The sequence below is a fragment of the Garra rufa genome, chromosome 18 (assembly GCF_049309525.1).
Source record: "Garra rufa chromosome 18, GarRuf1.0, whole genome shotgun sequence".
Taxonomy (NCBI): Eukaryota; Metazoa; Chordata; class Actinopteri; order Cypriniformes; family Cyprinidae; genus Garra; species Garra rufa.
In genome coordinates this window covers 28,242,090-28,261,802 of record NC_133378.1, presented here as the reverse complement: position 1 = coordinate 28,261,802, position 19,713 = coordinate 28,242,090, and the positions used below count along the sequence as shown (strand labels likewise).

General features: G+C 35.3%; 1 protein-coding gene across 2 annotated transcripts in view; it reads right to left on the bottom strand.

The window, feature by feature from the left end:
* dvl1a (dishevelled segment polarity protein 1a) overlaps positions 1 to 19,713 on the bottom strand; it is a 53,768-nt gene that overhangs the window by 5,029 nt on the left and 29,026 nt on the right. The window contains exons 5-14 of one of the 2 annotated variants that reach the window (XM_073822543.1): positions 12,233 to 12,371; positions 10,237 to 10,336; positions 10,082 to 10,151; positions 9,757 to 9,896; positions 5,948 to 6,024; positions 5,783 to 5,850; positions 5,611 to 5,703; positions 5,384 to 5,518; positions 4,775 to 4,942; positions 4,088 to 4,306 (exon numbers count right to left, since the gene is read on the bottom strand). In XM_073822543.1, the coding sequence (XP_073678644.1) occupies positions 4,088 to 4,306; positions 4,775 to 4,942; positions 5,384 to 5,518; positions 5,611 to 5,703; positions 5,783 to 5,850; positions 5,948 to 6,024; positions 9,757 to 9,896; positions 10,082 to 10,151; positions 10,237 to 10,336; positions 12,233 to 12,371 (1,209 nt within the window). The remainder of the gene's footprint in view (positions 1 to 4,087; positions 4,307 to 4,774; positions 4,943 to 5,383; positions 5,519 to 5,610; positions 5,704 to 5,782; positions 5,851 to 5,947; positions 6,025 to 9,756; positions 9,897 to 10,081; positions 10,152 to 10,236; positions 10,337 to 12,232; positions 12,372 to 19,713) is intronic. The other variant, XM_073822544.1, reaches the window with a different exon arrangement.

The window sequence follows — 19,713 nt, the reverse complement described above, 5'->3', positions numbered from 1 at the left end:
TATATATATATATATATATATATATATATATATATATATATAAAAATTTTTTGGAAAGAAATTATTGAAATAAATACTTTCATTTAGCAAGAATGCTTTAAATTGGTTAAAAGTGATGAAAGAGACATTTATAATATTTTCAACATAATAACAAGAAATCGTTTTTGAGCAGCCAATCATAATATTAGAATGATTTCTGAAGGATCATGTAACTGGAGTAATGATGCTAAAAATTCAGCTTTGAAATCACAGGAATAAATTACATTTCAAAATATATTAAAATAGAAAACAGTTATTTTAATAGTAAAATAATTAAACAATTGTACTGTTTTTGCTGTACTTTGGATCAAACAAATGCAGGCTTGGTGAGCAGAAGAGACTTAAGAGACTTAAAAAAAAAACATGAAAGAAGATCTGTCATTATTTGCTCACGCAAAATTTTTTTAATGTAATTTTTTTCTCAAATATTTTCATTTTTTCTGATGAACATAAAAAGAGAAATTTAAAAATATATATATCCTGTTTGTTTTTCTTCTTCATATAATAGAAATAATTGGGGACTGTTAATTAAATTAAATTAAAATAAAAAAGTAGCCCATTCAATAATTATTCCAATTACTGAAAACTATTTTTAATAGAGACTTAAAGTCTCTTAAGTCTCTCTCTCTCTCTCTCTCTCTCTCTCTATATATATATATATATATATATATATATATATATCTTACTGTTCAAAAACTTTTGAATGGTATGTTGCTATAAAAATGTTTAAAATAAATCCTGTTCTTATGAATTTTCTATTAATGCATGAATCCTGAAAAACAGTATCAAGGAGTCCTATTCTGAACAACTGTATTTAACATTGATAATAAGAAGAGTGTTTCTTGAGCAACAAATCAGCATATTAGAATGATTTCTGAAGGATCATGGGACACTGAAGACTAAAAATTCTGTCATAACAAGAATAAATAAAATTCAAAATATATTTAAAGAGAAAAGTTATTTTTAATTGTAATATTCACAATATTACTATTTTTGTATTTTCTATCAAAAAATTGCAAACAAATTTCAAAAATGTTTACAAAACCAAAACCTAATTTTAGAACATCAAGCACCAAGCATATACAAGGAGAGAATGATTGAGGAAGTTGCCAAAATCAAACAAATCCCTCATGTTGTGCAGCATAATTTTTGACAACCTAGTTTATTCCTGTCTCTACTGAAACTGATGAAAATAAAAGTTAAAAATGGACAAAATATGTAGCAATATTCAGCATGTAATGCCAAAAGTAACCAAACATATTAACAACAGCAATACAACAAAAACCATATGGTACGAATATGAACATTTTGTGGTGGTTATGCATTTGCACTGAAGGTAGGTCAAAATGACATGGATGGCCTAAATTTTCCAGACAACTCACATCATACAGTATCATGGAAATATGTATTTAAGCTTCTAGTTGAAAAGTTCAAAAAGAGTATGTGTATTGCATTGCAACAACTTTTCAAAAGATGAGAATCAGTCGGATTCTCATGCACAAGGAGGGTAAAACACATGCCCACACAAGAAACACAAACAAGCAACACAGTTGGGGAGTCACAATGGTCACCCCATGAGTCATACGCCATATGATGACAAACCACTGGAATAACAAGATGTCAAGGAGAAAAGGTGGAGCGGGAGGACGTTTGAATATGAATGCTAATCTTACCGGATCCCCCATGAATAGAAGAAATTTCCATCAGTCTATAGACGGCCAGCAAAAACAGAGGGAACATTAGAATTACGACATGTTGCCCAACCAGATCGTCCAGCTCTCACTCCCACACCAAATATACCAAAGGAGTTCTTAATAACAACCCTACACCCCAGTTTCTGTGATGCCACCATATGTTATGCTTCCCGAAGCATATCCAGCAATTTGAGTAGGCTGGATCGGTGTTAAAAAGTCATGAAGATCAATGACCTTTGCATTATTACTGAAACACATTCCCAACTCTGTACTAACTCCACCATGCACATTTATGCGAAGGGTGGCAAAAGCAAATGTAAATGATTGAAAAGTCTGATCATACCACATATACGGAATATCCAAGTGAATACAGCGACAATGATGATGCTCTAGAAATGGAATCATTAAAAAGAAAGTTGTTGGCATCTGAGATCTTGATTTCGACTTTCTGTTAAACCAGATTTGTGATTTATTGATAATAATAATGTCATTTAATTTAAGGAAAGGACCATTTGTACCTCTCAATGTAACAATAACAAAGATTTAAATAAATTCTTACATATATAAATAAATAAATAATGTCTCACAATGAGAGATATATTTTTAAAACATTCAGACGTTACAGAAAGTAATTAATTCATTTTAATTTAATTTTATTTCATTCTATATTACTCTTTATTGTTCATGTATTATACATCACATATAATGCAATTTTATTTACAATAAATCAAATCATTCAAAATCACTCCTTTTAAAAGTTTTTAAGTGGTTTTGGGCCATTTAGTAGCATGTAAAAGTAAACCTTCTGAATATTTTCTGTTTGTGTAGTGAATCTTTAGGGTTTAATGTTTATTAAAATGCATGTTTCATATTAACTTTGTCACGCATGCTGTTTGGTTATATACACTACCAGTCAAAAGTTTTTGAACAGTAAGATTTTAAATGTTTTTATAGAAGTCTCTTCTGCTCACCAAGCCAGCATTTATTTGACAGCAAAGACAGTAAAATGTAAAATATTTTTACTATTTAAAATAACTGGTTTCTATTTGAATATATTTTAAAATGTAATTTATTCCTGTGATTTTAAAGTTGAATTTTCAGCATCATTACTCCAGTCACGATTCTTCAGAAATCATTGTGATATTCGGATTTACAGCTCAAAAAACATTTATTATTATAATTGTGTTGAAAATAGCTGAGGAGATGTTTTTCAGGTTTCTTTGATGTATAGAACGTTCAGAAGAACAGCCTTTTTTTCTAAAATAGAATTTTTTTTGTAACATTATAAATCATCATCAACATTATCATCACTTTTGCCCAATTTAAAGCATCCTTGCTAAATAAAAGTATTTCTATAAGTTCTTTCATTGTTGGATCTTTCTATTCATCAAAGAATACTGAATAAATGTACTCAACTGATTTATATATTGATAATAATAATAAATGTTTCTTGAACAGCAAATCAGCATGATTTCTGAAGAATCACTGAAGACTGAGTAATGATGCTGAAAATGTAGCTTTGATCACAGAAATGAAAAACATTTTAAAATATATTCAAATAGAAAGCAGTTATGTTAAACAGTAAAAATATTTCACAATATAACTGCTTTTCCTTTATTTTGGATCAAGTAAATGCAGGCTTGGTGAGCAGAAGAGACATCTTTAAAAAAACATTAAAAATCTTACTGTTCAAAAACTTTTGACTGGTTGTGTATATTCGGGAGTCAATATTAACGTCTGTCATAAAACGCATGATATATCTAGTACCTTAAATGAAATTACACATCAGTTATAATCACTCACATTATTGATCATTTTCATGTCCAGCAATGGTGTTATGAATGTAACATCAGCCTTTGTTTATGTGTAGTTTGACAGTATCTGACTAATTAATTACTATGCATTTGATTTACGAAAGTAACAAACTTAATATTTTAAATATTTTCTGAATGAATGGACAAAACTGAAAGTTTAACCATGCAAATTTGTACACATGATTTACTAGTCTTGTGCCACTGATGTCATTCTGGCTGGGTGCCGTGTTCATTCAGGTACTGAAAGCAAAACTAATCTGCATGAACACATTGTAATATTATACCTATTCATCCTACATGCAGATTTACAATAAACCCACTGACGTTTCTATTTTACTGTAATAAATTCCATTTATAGTACTTTAGAGCAGTTACAAACGTAACAGTTGTCACTTAACATCACTAGTCACTCCTGAAAGCAAAATAAAAAGTCGAACAGGAAGCTCACGGGATTGTGCGTGGGGACGAGCACGAAAAGGGGTTTTCCCTTTCCGTCAGTGCATCTTTTATTGCGTTGTATTAAACACAAAGAACACCCACCTTCGCTTTGTTGGCTGCCTGCACTGCCACTGTGAAAACTGTGGCAAGGGTCCGAGTATCCAGGAGGGAAGCCTGGCGGAGGAGTGGGGTAACCTGGGTATGGGTAGGGCTGCCCGCCGAGGGGCCACGGGTTGGTTCCTGGTGGAGGAAGAGGTGCGAGACCATCCTGGTCAGAGCCTCCGCCACTAGATCCCTCATTCAGATTGAGAGAAGCCATATCTGAGAACAGGAGAATTTCAACATCATTAAAATTATCAGTATTTGACGTCATTTTAATTTATTTTAAATTATTATTAATGCCGTTTTATGACTCTAAGCACCAAATCTTTGAGCCTTTAAGCCAGAAATTAAATTTCAAAAGTGATTAAATTGATCAAAAGTGATAGTAAAGACAAAATCATAGTTTCCAGCTGTTTTTAACACTGATAATAATCAGAAATGTTTCTTAAGCACAAAATCAGCATATTAGAATGATTTCTGAAAGATCACGCAACGTTAAAAACTGAAGTGATGGCTGCTGAAAACGCAGATTTGCCATCACATTAATAAATTACATTTCAAAATACATAAAAATTGAACACAGGTATTTTAAATTCTAATAATATTTCACAACATTTATGTAAATGTAGCATTGGTGATATAACAGACTTTTTTTTTTACATAAACTCAAGTGTGTGTTGACTGTACTTTGGCACAGGTCTCCAAAGGTATAGTAGCACTGCTCCGAGAAGGTGATTTTATTGACTGTGTGTCTCAGGTAGCCGTGTTTCAACAAACTGCTGGCGTATTTTCTAGCATCCCGGCGGTCCTTGAAGCCCTCAACCCGTGAGAACAGCCAGTCGACAACATCAGCCCCTGGAACAGAAATTGAGCAATGAATGAATGAATGAATGGATTTATATAGCACTTTAATTGTGTACACCCAAAGCGCTTTACAGTCATATGGGGGGATCTCTCCTCAACCACCACCAGTATGTGGCATCCACTTGGATGATGCGACGGCAGCCACAGTACAACGGCGCCAGTGCGCTCACCACACACCAGCTACAGGTGGAGAGGAGAGAGTGATATAGCCAATTCAATGAAAGGGGATTATTAGGAGGCCACGATTGACTAGGGCCAGTGGAGGGAATTTGGCCAGGACACCGGGGTTACACCCCTACTCTTTACGAGCAATGAGAAAAATAACACATACTACACTGATTATACAAAAATTTACCAAACATTTGATGCAAGGTACAAGGAAAGTACCTCCCATTCAACAAATTCAAACCACAGCCAAAAAAAAGCACAAACCAATGACAGCATTGGCTATAGTGATCTTCAACCACATTCGGTCTCTGATCTCCAGGCCTGAATCTGGTAGCTGCATGACCTTTACTATAGTCGCCATGTCTGTTTTTGACACCGAAAGGGGGAGATCATCAAACTCTGTGAAGTGAGAGAAATAACAGTGTTGAGCATGATAAATCTGCTATTCTATTAACAGACTCTAGGACGCAGGAATATGACTTTGATCATACCATAATGGGGGAATGGCCCAGAAAGTGCTGTAGTGTGTGAGATCCAGGCAGCAGGGTCGATTGGTCTCACCGGCTCAGCTGAGGACAGACAGACTGCAGAATTTAAATACAGTGCAATCCAAAAAGGTAATACATCTAGAATTCAGCTGCTATAATGGCAGGTGGAAGGTACCTCTAGGGATGGTGAAGTAGCTTCTAGGAGAGGGGTCCCAACATTTCGCCACTGTTAGGCTTATCGGCCTGTGGACAAATGAAACATAAAACATTGTAAAACAGAGCATTATGACAGATTTACTGACAATTTATTAATCAGCTGAGGTGTGGCACCCAACCTCACCCTGGTTTGGAGACGATTTCCCGTAGAATCCTCACAGCATCATCATTACTCATGTTCTCAAAGTTCACGTCATTGACCTGAGGAAATTATACTTCCATTAAATCTCCCAATATTTAAAGCTTTACATCACATGCAGCTTAAATAAGCTTAAAAATTATTTTTTTCAGCAGTTCCTATGTGTTTAAATGTCAAGATGGTGTTATAATAAAGTGTTATTGTATTATTTGTAGATGTTCTTCCGTAATAAGTTTGCATTTTAATGAGTGAAATAAGTATTTGATCCCCTATCAATCAGCAAAATTTCTGGCTCCCAAGTGTCCCAAGTGTTTTATACAGGTAACAAACTGAGATTAGAAGCACTCTCCTAAAGGGAGACACCTGTCCACAGAAGCAATTAATCAATCAGATTCCAAACTCTCCACCATGGCCAAGGATGTCAGGGACAAGATTGTAGACCTACACAAGGCTGGAATGGGCTACAAGACCATCGCCAAGCAGCTTGATTAGAAGGAGACAACAGTTGCGATTATTCGCAAATGGAAAAAACACAAAATAACTGTCAATCTCCCTCGGTCTGGGGCTCTAGCAAGATTCTCACCTTGAGGAGTTTCAATGATCATGAGAACGGTGAGGAATCAGCCCAGAACTACACAGGAGGATCTTGTCAATAATCTCAAGACAACTGGGAGCATAGTCACCAAGAAAACAATTGGTAACACACTACGCCGTGAAGGACTGAAATCCTGCAGTGCCCACAAGGTCCCCCTGCTCAAGAAAGCACATGTAGAGGCCTGTCTGAAGTTTGCCAATGAACATCTGAATGATTCAGAGGAGAACTGGGTGAAAGTGTTGTGGTTAGATGAGACCAAAATCTAGCTCTTTAACATCAACTCAACTCACCGTGTTTGGAGGAGGAGAAATGCTGCTTATGACCCCAAGAACACCATCCCCACCGTCAAGCATGGAGGTGGAAACATTATGCTTTGGGGGTATTATTCAGCTAAGGGAACAGGACAACTGCACCGCATCAAAAGGACCATGGACAGGGCCATGTACCATCAGGGCCAGGGCATTGAAAATGGCTTGTGGATGGGTATGACACAAAACACACAACCAAGGCAATACATGAGTGGCTCAAGAAGAAGCACATTAAGGTCCTGGAGCGGCCTAGCCAGTCTCCAGACCTTAATCCCATAGAAAATCTGTGGAGGGAGCTGAAGGTTCGAGTCGAACCTTCAAACCTTAATGACTTGGAGAGGATCTGCAAAGAGAAGTGGGACAAAATCCCTCCTGACATGTGTGCAAACATGGTGGCCAACTACAAGAAACATCTGACCTCTGTGATTGCCAACAAGGGTTTTGCTAAGTCATGTTTTGCGAAAATACTTATTTCACTCATTAAAATGCAAATCAATTTAATAATAAAAATAACTTTTTTGAAATGTGTTTTTCTGGATTTTTTTTTGTTATTGCTCTGTTTCTCACTGTTTAAATAAACCTTCCATTAAAATTATAGACTGATCATTTCATTGTCAGTGGGCAAACATACAAAATAAGCAGGGGATCAAATAATTTTTATTCACTGTATGTATATATCCTGGATCACAAAACCAGTAAATTTTTTGAAATTGAGGTTTATACATCATCTGAAACTGAATAAATAATCTTTCCATTGATGTATGGTTTGTTAGGATAGGACAATATTTGGCCGAGATACAACTATTTGAAAATCTTGAATCTGAGGGTGCAAAAAAATCTAGTTGTCCAAATGAAGTTCATAGCAAAGCATATTACTAATCAAAAATTAAGTATATATATATATAAACACATATACATATACATATATATTCCTATTTAAAGAGATTCAACCAAAAATTTAAATGTTGTCATTAATTCTTCATCCTCAAGTCATTCCAAACCCTAAATAAACAGCAATGCAACAACCATGTTCAAGGCCCACAGAAGTAGTAGGGACATTGTTAAAATAGTCCATGTGACATCAGTTGTTCAACTGTCATTGTATGAAGCAACGAGAATACTTTTTAAACGCGAAGAAAACAAAAATAACGACAGGGTCAAAAAGCTCTCGGATTTCATCAAATATTTCTTAATTTGTGTGTTCCAAAGATGAACAGGTTTGGAACGACGTGAGGGTGAGTAATTAATGAAAGAGTTTTCATTTTTTGGTGAACTGTTTTTTTCCCCAAACACATACGTTAGGGCCAGTTTCACTGAGAGAACCATTCCAGAGAACCAGAGGCCAAAAAATTAATGTTTGCTAGTAGTTTTGATAGACCTGGTATTGTGTGACTCCTAGTTGAGGCTTCCAAGTCGTCTTTTATTTCCTGAAGCAAATTAAAAATAACATGGCTTGGCAAATGATATGATCGAATAAAGTGTTCTTCTGGCATTCCAAATAAATTAATACATGTGGAAAAAATCCTCTCCCTTCTACCACGCGCTTTCTAGGAGCAATAATTGCAGCCATTTCAAGCAAAAAATAGTTTAAGATGTTTTTTTTTTAGGCATTGAATAATGTTGCAAATGCCAGTAATTTGACAAATGCAAATGCTAGTAAAACACGTTGTGATTCATCGGAATACTGTCCTATAAATTTTGTGTCTGAAAGGGAAACTCCTATAAATGCATATTCAATAAGGTCATGCGCAAAAATAACTGTGTCCACGCCTTTTCAGCGCTAATTCTTAACGGCTTTAGTAAAACCTAAATGTACAATTTACGCCAAAAGATGGTTTGTGCTAACGCAAACTGTTAGAAACACTAGCCCTAAGTTTCTTCTATGGAATAGAGGTGAATAACTGAAGAGAATCCTGGCCAATCTTATCAATAAAAAGAAAGTGAATGAAAACTTGGTCTGCCAAGCTCTAAAATGACTAAGAAGTTCCATAAAGCTATTATAAAAGTAGAACAAATGACGTTATGCTCTATATTCTGAAGTCTGATATCTATTATGACAAACAGACCAAAGTTTAAGTCAACAACCACTTGTTCCTCACATAAAGTTATTATATAAAACAGTGAATTGAATAATATGGACTTCTTTAATAGTACATTTTTAGTACAAATGAATTGTAATTGCATGAAAAATGGTGTTTATCAAAAATATCTCCTTTTATTTTTCACATAAGAAAGAAAATCATATGAGTTTGGATCAAAATGGTGAGTAAATGAGTAAATATTTGACTTTTAGCTGACTTTATTCTTCAAAAAAATGACTAACAAACTGCCTGTTTGTTTATATGTCACATTTCCTGGTCACTTTGACATCATCCTGCAAAATTCACCTAACAACACAGGGTCATTTAACAATTATGGTTTCTAAATCAGATCACCAGAGTGAGGAAAATTCCCTGTTGTGTAAATAAATGACATGACATGAAAGCACCACTCTGTCCTTTGTGGTCAATGACACATTAAATGTCCTTTAGCAGGAAGGAAAGGGAATGAAGCACAAGAAGTCTACAACACAGGAGGTGACCAACTAACCCTTGACAATTCCACAAGTGCATTTAGAAACTAAAAAGAGAAGAGAGTTACAATAACAGGCCAGTTTCAGTTCTGTTAATGGAATTGTTAGTGTAAATATCTATTAAATTTGCGCAATGACTTTGAGGATATACTCAAGATGCTTTTCCTGGTGATAACATTTAAGTAAGTGGTATTTACCCAATAAAATAATATGAGGATGAGTAAATGTTGACAGAATTTCCCTTTAACTAACATTGTGGATACTGGCAATTACTTAAATGCGCATTGTCTCATTTTTCATCTTCTGATAAAGATTTCACCTGTAACAGCATGTCTCCAGGCTCAATCCTGCCATCGGCCGCCACCGCTCCACCTTTCATAATGGAGCCAATATAGATGCCTCCATCTCCTCTGTCATTACTCTGGCCCACTATACTGATACCCAGGAAGTTGTACTTCTCTGTGAGTAAAAGAGATGAGGCTGTTTCCAATGACGTGATCATCTATATTTAGAGCACAGTGTGCACAACTGACCTTGAAAAACAGGAGGTTCAGTTTAGTCAAGTGGACAGATAAGAGAAAAGAGGGAGGAGGCACAGGGACAGATGATGGGAAACAGAAGTTACCTGGTGAATAAATTCTTACCCATGTTGAGAGTAACAGTGATAATGTTGAGGCTCATTGTGGAGTCTGTAATACTACTGAAGGATGAGGACTGTCAAAAAAAAAAAAAAAAAAAAGATTAGTACAGATCGAACACTAATGCGTAGAGATGTGTGCTTTTTCCTCTACGTTCTCACCCTGTCCATTTTGGTGACTTTCTGCCTCCGTCGTCTGCGTTTGTGTCTACGCATGAGGTGTGATGAAGAGCTCTGCTCGGTTGAACTGCTAAGTCTGTGGCTTTAGAGAAAATGAAAGGTCAAGGCAGAGTTTAACGCTACACTAATGAAGCAACATGTTATTATGAAGCTCTAAGTGCACTCCAATATGAGTTCAGTTTTAAGGTCAATTCTCAGTTCTCAGTTCTTAATTAAAAATAGTACAGCATAATTTATTTTGACATTATAACTTTTATTCTGACTGGCACTGAAGCATTCACACACAAAAATGTAAAAAAAAAAAAGTTATTTTCAGAAAATTGACAAAAGTATATTTATTCAATTTAGCCTGATGCAAAGTTCTTTCAAACACCTGAGGAAAATTGATGTGCAGGTCAGTGGCAAAACGTCCCTAAAGGTGGGAAAAGTTGTTTAATACTGAATATTTGCATTTCTGTTAGGGATTATAGGGTTGTCAAACGATTAATCCGATATAGAAGTTTGTGTTTATATATGTGTGAATACTGTGTACATTTATAATGTATATATAAATACACATTTACAAATATTTATGTCTATATGTATCTATATTTACACTGTATATAATTTAAATTACATATACATATAAATATTTTATATATAAATATAAACATTTTCTTAAATATATACATGCAAGTGTGTGTATTTATATATACATAATAAAAATACACAGCACTTACACATATATTATGTAAACACAAACCTTTATTTTGGACACAATTAATCGCGATTAATCGGTTGACAGCCCTAGATACACACAGTATATGGGCATCATAACTATTACAGCTTTTATTACAGACAATTTTGCAATGAATGCATTAAAGGCATTAAATTGCTCCACTTCCAAAATAAAAATTTCCTGATAATTTACTCAGTTCTCACCCAGGATGTTTGTCTTTCTGTCTTCAGTCACAAAGAAATTAAATTTTTCCGAGTAAACCATTCCAGGATTTTTCTCCATATAGTGGACTTCAATGGTGCTCTACGGATTGAAGGTTAATAAGGGTCTTATTTAGCGAAATGATTAGTTATTTTCTAAAAAAAAAAAAGAAAAAAAAAAGTACAGTTTATATACTTTTTAACCTCAAATGCTCGTCTTGTCTAGCTCTGCGATGCGCATGCGTACTCTGATCAATACAATTAGGGTATATTTTCTCCTCCAACTTCAAAATCGTCCTACTTCGCTGCAGAAGTACCGACCCAGTGTTTACAAAGTGAACGTGCAAAGAATATGAAACGCAAAACAGCTTACCTTTACAAAAAATAAGGTAAAACGGTGATATAGGATGATTCTGAAGTTGGAGGAGAAAATGAGATGGGGGTTTTTCAACATACCCTAACTGTATTAAAAAGTGCACAGAGTACGCACATGCATTGCAGAGCTAGACAAGCATTTGTGGTTAAAAAGTGTATAAATATTGTTTTTTTTAAATAATGACATCTTTTTGCTAGGTAAGACCTCTGCTGGGATCATTTAGAGCCCCTTGAAGCTGCACTGAAACTGCATTTTTAAGCTTCAATCTGTTGAGCACCATTGAAGTCCACTTTACTGGGAAAAATCCTGGAATGTTTTCCTCAGAAAACTTCATTTCTTTGCGACTGAAGAAAAAAATGAATTTCTGGGTAACTTGGTGGTGAGTAAATTACCAGGAAATGTTTATTCTGGAAGTGGAGTAAATCCTTTTTGTGATCCTTTAGAAAAAATGTAACTTGATTGAATAATTTCAACTGATGAACCATGTTTCAAATTTAATTATAAAGATCAAATTCATATTTAATTCTTTGGCCAGCTTTACAAATTCAATTAGAGGGCAATGTTGTCATGTCAGTGGACAAATAAGTACAGTCATTGTTTGAAAGGAAATGCATCCGGCACTCTGAGCCAACAAAATTCACATTTAATTTCTCCTGTGAAGTGAAACATTGAGCAATGTCTGACCTGCTGGCATCCTCATCCTCCTCACTGTCGATAAATGAGCTGGATTCCAGCTCACTGCTTATCACTGATGTGCTGTCATAACCAACAGCTGAGTCACGATTGGCCCGCTCCGATTTCGAGTGGCCGTTCACACGAGGGACTGAGAGAAAACAAAAAAGACATTGTTTAAAAGCAGAGGAAGGCGACAATAAACACACTTCAAAGACAGAATACAGTACATAATTCTGGGAAAGGCATGATAGCAGCGGAAGACAAATGAGATAAACAGTGAGGTTTTGTCTTCATAATGGACTTATAAGAACTGTCATTGAATCATGATCCATTTAAAGGTTTCAAACTATCTACTGATCAAACTACGCAATCATTATGTGCTTTATACTGAAGAACCAAAGGTTCATGACTTTTTCAAGTCAGAAAACATGGCTGGGGTATACATACAGAGACAAGGACGAAGCTGCATCTCTGGGTGGCATCGGATGCGCTGAAACGGTCTGACCAAACGATAAGATCGCTGTGGACCCCGAAAGCAACCAAAACATTCCAGTACTGCAGGAGTGCTCATTTCAGACCATTACGTTCCACATAGCCACTCATACGCACAAATCAATCATGGCTATTTTAGCCAACCACATTTCACTTACACATACAGAGGAAGCCCTATCATTCCTCTGCCATGTGTGAGTTCACAGGACAATGGTATTAAGGGTACAAGCGGAGGCCTGCGGCGAGATGAGCTGCACGCCTGCAGCTGAGTGAAACAGCCTATCAGTAGCCCTCTTTTTTCAGAAAGGATGGTCCACAGGTGGGTAATGCATTTATAGCCTCTCCAGAGTCCTTTTAGCCTCACTTTAGTATGCGTTAGATGTCAGGAAAGAGAGAGATAATGGAAGACGAAGATGAATTCACTCAAGATGTTTGCACCAAAACAATGTTCCTTCTACATCTGACTTCAGGAGATGACCATATGCCTGTGAAGCGCAATATTAATGTAAGTGACCAGTATATTCATACTGAAATCAAAACAGGCTGTAAAATAGTACAAGAATAAATGCTTTTTATATTTGCTGAACTGTTTCTAATGTTTGCTAGTCCAGTTATGCTAAATCTTATGTAAACAGCTTTTATATCATAAGCTAAATATGGTTATTTCAATATATTAAGACGCAGGATTTTATATATATTTCAAATTTAAATACTACTTATTTTAGGCATATTTCATTAAATACTATATATACAAGTTTTACTCTTTTGTTGCAGATCAAATGTATTTATTTATTTATGAATTAATTCCATTTTAAATTATTTAATTAATTAATTAATTTGGGCAGCCGTGGCCTAATGGTTAGAGATTCGGACTTGTAACCCAAAGGTTGCAGGTTCGAGTCTCAGGTCCGGCAGGGATTGTAGGTGGGGGGAGTGAATGTACAGCACTCTCTTCACCCTCAATACCACGACTGAGGTGAGTCCCTTGAGCAAGGCACCGATCCCCCAACTGCTCCCCGGGCGCCGCAGCAATGGCTGCCCACTGCTCCGGGTGTGTGTTCACGGTGTGTGTGTGTTCACTACTGTGTGTGTGCACTTGGATGGGTTAAATGCAGAGCACAAATTCCTTGTATGGGTCACCATACTTGGCCTCACTCACCCCCTTTCCTTTCCCTTTCCTTTATTTAAGACATATTTAATTAAATACTAATATATATATATATATATATATATATATATATATATATATATATATATATATATATGCGCATATAATATATATATATATATATATATATATATATATATATCTAATATATATATATATGAATATGCATATAATATATATATGCATGCAATATAAAGCTTAAATATGAATATAGGATTATTTATTATTATTATCATAATCTTCATACTTATTACGATTATTTCTAAATTATAGGATACTTAATTTCAAAATGATCAGTAAGAAATAATACATATATAACATTTATTACTTACAAATATTTATTATATATAATATTAATAAAACTAATACATAATTTTATATTCATATTTAAGCTTTATATTGCATGCTTTATTTTGCTGTGCAACAAAAGTAAAACTTGACATAATGTTTTTCTTTTATCTTAACTTTACTGAATGTATTTTACTTTTATCAGTAACTCATTCCAACTACTTATAAAATTGTATTTGCATCAACATACAATTACAGAGCTTTTACACAAACTTTTTCTCTGCAGAAAACATTAGTTAACAAATTATAGGGGATGGTGTACATCAAGTAAAAAGAAATTTTTATGTTAATGATAAAATCATGCAATTTATTTTTAAACTGAAAACATCTACACAAAATACTCTTGTTATCAGAGAGATGCATTAGTCTTACCTCAGCTGCTTCACAGTTTTCATTACAGTGCTGCACGTCTCATTAGCTTGCAGCATTTCAAGGACTCAATGAAATGTAACCTCCTTTATGCGGGAACTCAACTGTCTATAAGACGTGCCCTCGCATCAGTTTCCACTTTAACGGCGCAGGAGTGTATAAGACAATGAACTGGCCCTGAGCAAAGGTGCAGTCTACTCTACTCACAAACAAGCCTCTGGGCAGTGCTGCCGCTGATAACTGATGATTTTATGGTAAAGTTGAGCACAAAAGAAAAACTGTCATTTTGTTGTGTATTCACACTGACAGCGAAACTTGAAAATCACGAAATCTTGCTTAACCTAAAGATGAGCCAAACCCAACACAAATCAACACCTCCATGTGCACCACACAGCAAAACTGAAACTGAATATTGGTGGCTCAGCACGGTTAACAGATAAGCGCCTGAGGCTAGAAAGGAGATCCCGTCTCTCACTCCTTCTGCCCCTAGGGCACACACCTGTCCTTAATAACCAAGCACATATTTTTCATCCAATCACACCCAGTAGAAGTCAGCACTGGGACAACCTTGACAAATCACCCTCTGACTCCACAGGCATGACAGAAAGTGAGTGCAAAAGCCATCAGAATTTCGCATTTGTTGTGGTTGAAATGAAAAGGTGAGTCTGCTTTTCTAAACTAAGAGCTAAACAAAAGTGGTTTCAGGTACAACTATTTAAGAAAATGAATACAAATCAATAAATAAATCAGTTTTGTCATTATCAGGCCCTACGATTTCCATGATGTGGTAAACATGGACGGAATCGCAGAATCTAGTCATAAAATGCGCAATGTCACAGAATTTCAGATTAATAAAAAAATAACATTTTCAATATGAAAATCAGGGTAAATTGAACTTATTTTGTTTTCTGGGACAAATGTAAGCATCTTCTGTAGCTTCTGAAGGGCAGTACTACATGACAAAAAATATGATATTTAGGTAAAATAAGAAAAATGTACACATCTCCATTCTTTTCAAAAGTTTTCACCCCCCAGCCTTAATGCATTGTTTTTACTTCTGGAGAATCAGTGAGCGTTTGAACCTTCTGTAATAGTTGCATATGAGTCCCTCAGTTGTCCTCAGTGTGAAAAGATGGGTCTCAAAATTATACAGTTATTGTTGGAAAGGGTTTAAATTAGGGGTGGGCATAGATTATTTTTTTTAATCTAGATTAATCTAGATTAAATCTTGGAATTAATCTAGATTAATCTAGATTAAAATGGCTAATTTGAATTCTGCTGAAGGCATTCAGAATATGTGTGCTACCCAAATAATGACTTAAAGTCTTTGAGAATGGATCATAAAGCTCATAAAGCTGTTCTATGATAATTTGTTGCAGGGTGTCTACAGGTTTGACCAAGTTAAATTTAAGACATTTTAAGACTTTTTAATACCATTTTCAAACAAAATTTAAGACCAAATTGAAAGTCCCGCAAAAGTCTAGCACAAAACTATGAAGATATTTTAAATTATTATTTTATTTAACTGATTATTCTTGGGAATATTCAACAGAAAACACTATTCCAGAAGAAGAAATTATTTTCTATTCCATGACAAAGTCAAGGCTCTCACACACTTTGAAGCCAATGTAACAGTGTAACAAACACGGATTTTGAGTCATGGATCGGATCATTTTTCGGATCAGAAAAAAAAAAAAAAAGTTTGTTTTTTCCTAATTACTGAATGCTTACTTTAGGTAGGCTACTTCTCATCCACAGCAAAAACTACTATCTGAACTAAAGTTCAGTAACAAAACAAGAACAATTACACAAATGACAAGTGTAAATGAATACAACATAAAGTTAGTAATAAAATCAATAACACTAGTATTCAGGAGGGGAAATTTAATAATTAATTGTAAAATAACTAGTGTTTCTCACTGCAGGTATTTATAGGACGCTGTCTCTTTAAGGCCAAATGCACGCATCTCTTTCTCAGCTGTTTCGGTTCACTGAAGACATAAACGACTGTTAAACAGAATACCAAAACGGGTATTAAGACATGACTTGGTATGTACGTTTCCGTTCAAATAGCAGTTAAAGAGGAATCAATCTGTGTGAATCGCGCCGCGCGCCTCTCTCTCCTCTCTCTCTCTCTCTCTGCGCGTGCTCGCGTCAGGTGTGTGCGGCAACGTAAAAACATGTACTAATTATAAACTTTTACTCTATGATGGTTAAACTTAACAGTTAATCTGCAAATCAAATGCGTGTAGTTGGGCGGAAACCCGCTAAATTTGGCAACACTGAGGCGTTGTCAAGCAAGCGCGTGTCTAGCAACAGAACAGATTTAGAACGTGCGCAGGAGATTCTCCTCAAAACGATAAACTTTTCCTTTTCAAAGTGTAAAAAATTTAAGACCCTTGGATTTAGATTTAAGACAAATTAAGACATTTAAAGGCCTTATTTTAGGACAACGGAATTTAAGACTTTTTAAGACTTAAGGATCCGCGGCCACCCTGTGTTGATGAAAATAAATTATGTTCAATTAGATGTACTTGTGTTTACTAACTAACTAACAATGAAATTATTTTTTCTCCCTATTAGATTGTGTTTTTTTTTACGTCAACACCATAGACTGTAAAAAATATGGACGTAGTATCCGTGACGTCACCCGTAGGATTCTGAAGCGCTATTTTGAAGCCTGTTGTGGGCGGGATTCGGCCGTCGCCATCTTGGAAACGCGTCACCGCGCGTCACTCCCGGCTAATCAAAAATGGGCAAAAAGGCGGGACGTGGGTGGAGCTGGTTGCTGAAACCACGCCCGCCTAGCGCGACAGTGGTGACAGCAGCGGCAATCCCCCTGTCACTCAAGTGGACACGCCCTTAATTATGCTGAACTTTAAGGCTTAATATAACTTAAACGGATGAGTTATAAAAAAAATTCACCCCCCTCACAGTTGACATGAAGGGCAAAACTAGCTATATAGACCAAAACCATTTTTTGAACCAGGCTGTAAACATACTTTTTTCTGCTGTAAAGTTGGGCATTTTAACATGGGGAGTCAATGGGACTGACTCTCTTTTGCAGCCAGCCTCAAGCGGCCAGTCGATGAATTGCATTTTAAGACACTTCCGTGTTGGTTTCAATAGAGAGAGCGGGAGGTTGCCCCTTGGTCAACACCTACCCAGCCCATTACATGTTACACCGTACTTTTATTTTGACAGGTTGCCGTGAAGTTTCTGTGTATACAGTATGATATGATGCTAGTTTTCTCAAATGAAACGGTAAAAGTGACACTCACAGCAGTTTTGGAGATTGAGTTTATCTGTTCATGTGAGATGAAAATGCCAAAATTTACCGGGAGCGTCACGTGTGTTTCAGTATATGCGTGTAGTAAAAGCTCGTCTCCGCAATGCATACATACAGCTAGGCAAACGGAACATATCGGATTCATATTAAAACGGTCTTTTTGCATTTCAGTTTTCACATACACTAGTCCATATCGCGATTTGAATTAAGTGACTGACCAACATTTGATTTATGAATCCAAAAAACGACGAATTTACGTGGCATTTCGCTATAGTAGATTCGGTTTTTATGAATGGAGAACGACGTGATCCCGTCTGTGTTTTGGCGGAGGAGACTTAAACGCGCGACCATATTCTACACAGTCTTCGGTATACATCCGCGTTAAACTATCAAGGTGAAAGTCATCATAGCTTGCGTAGTTTAGACCCAGCTCCCAACCCAAATTTGAGAATAGATTAACGGCGATATTTGTTTTATCGCGCGATAAGAGTTTCACCGATAACGGCCCACCACTAGTTTAAATACACAAAAATGCTGAAAAAACAAAGAATTTGTGGGATCTGAAAGATTTTTCTGAAAAAGTTTAACTGTTTAGGCAGTTTAACTGTTCAGGACAAACAAGGGACTCATGAACAACTATCACTAAACACAAAAAACACAGCTGTGGATCATTCAGGTAACAACACAGTATTAAGAATCAAATCTAAATGTCTTTAATGTGAAATATCTTATTTAAATCAGTACTAAATAAATGCATTTTGTATGATCGCTCTTATTTTGGTAAAATAATTAACATTTTGCAGATTCTGCAAGGTGTATGTAAACTTTTGATCTCAATTGTGTGTGTGTGTGTATATATATATATATATATACACAACCAGTCAAAATTTTAGACTCACTTCCCTATTCTCTCTGATGGGGAAGTGTGCCCAAACTTTTGACTGGTAGTGTATATATATTAATTATATAAAAGTGACTGCATATATTATGAATTTCAATAAAACACATATTATGTGTTTATATTTGTGTGTATTCATATAGGCTGCAAGTTATTGTGGGTTACAAGCACACATAAACATGTAGTGCTACTCTAAAAAACTAAAATTAAAAAGTAATTCAAATATAATCCTACAGGACAAAGTGAAATTTAGTTTAAAAATTACAATGCCCAATGAGATTCTATGAATCAATAAAAGATCCTACAGGACAAAGTGAAATCCCATTAAATAAAACACTGTCCAATAAGATTCTAAAAATCAAGTAAAATCCTACAGGACAAAGTGAAATTCCATTCAAATGAATCAGAATGTCCAAAAGGATTCTAAGAATCCACTAAGATCCTAAAGGATAAACTGAAATTCCAATAGGATTTTTGAACGCTCTACTATGACAGCTTTCTGAGTTTAAATTAGTTCACTTCCAGAACAAAAAATTTACAGATAAATAATTTAATTTGAAAAGGGACCATGTACAATTTTAACATAAATGTTTCCATTTCATGCATTGTACGGAATTTAGCCAACGGCTAGTTTTCATTAGCGGTCCCCTGGCAGGTAATCATAATCATAGGTATGATTCATGTTCATGTCTTTCTTTCCTCAGTAGTAAAGAAATTATTTTTTTTAAGAAAACATTTTAGGATTTCTCTCCATATAGTGGACTTCAATGGTGCCCGCAAGTTTCAACTTCCAAAATGCAGTTTTAATGCAGCTTCAAAGGCTATAAACGATCCCAGACCAAAAAAGAAGGGTCTTATCTACCGAAACGATTGGTTATTTTCTAAAAAAAAAATTACAATTTATATACTTTCAAAGCTCAAATGCT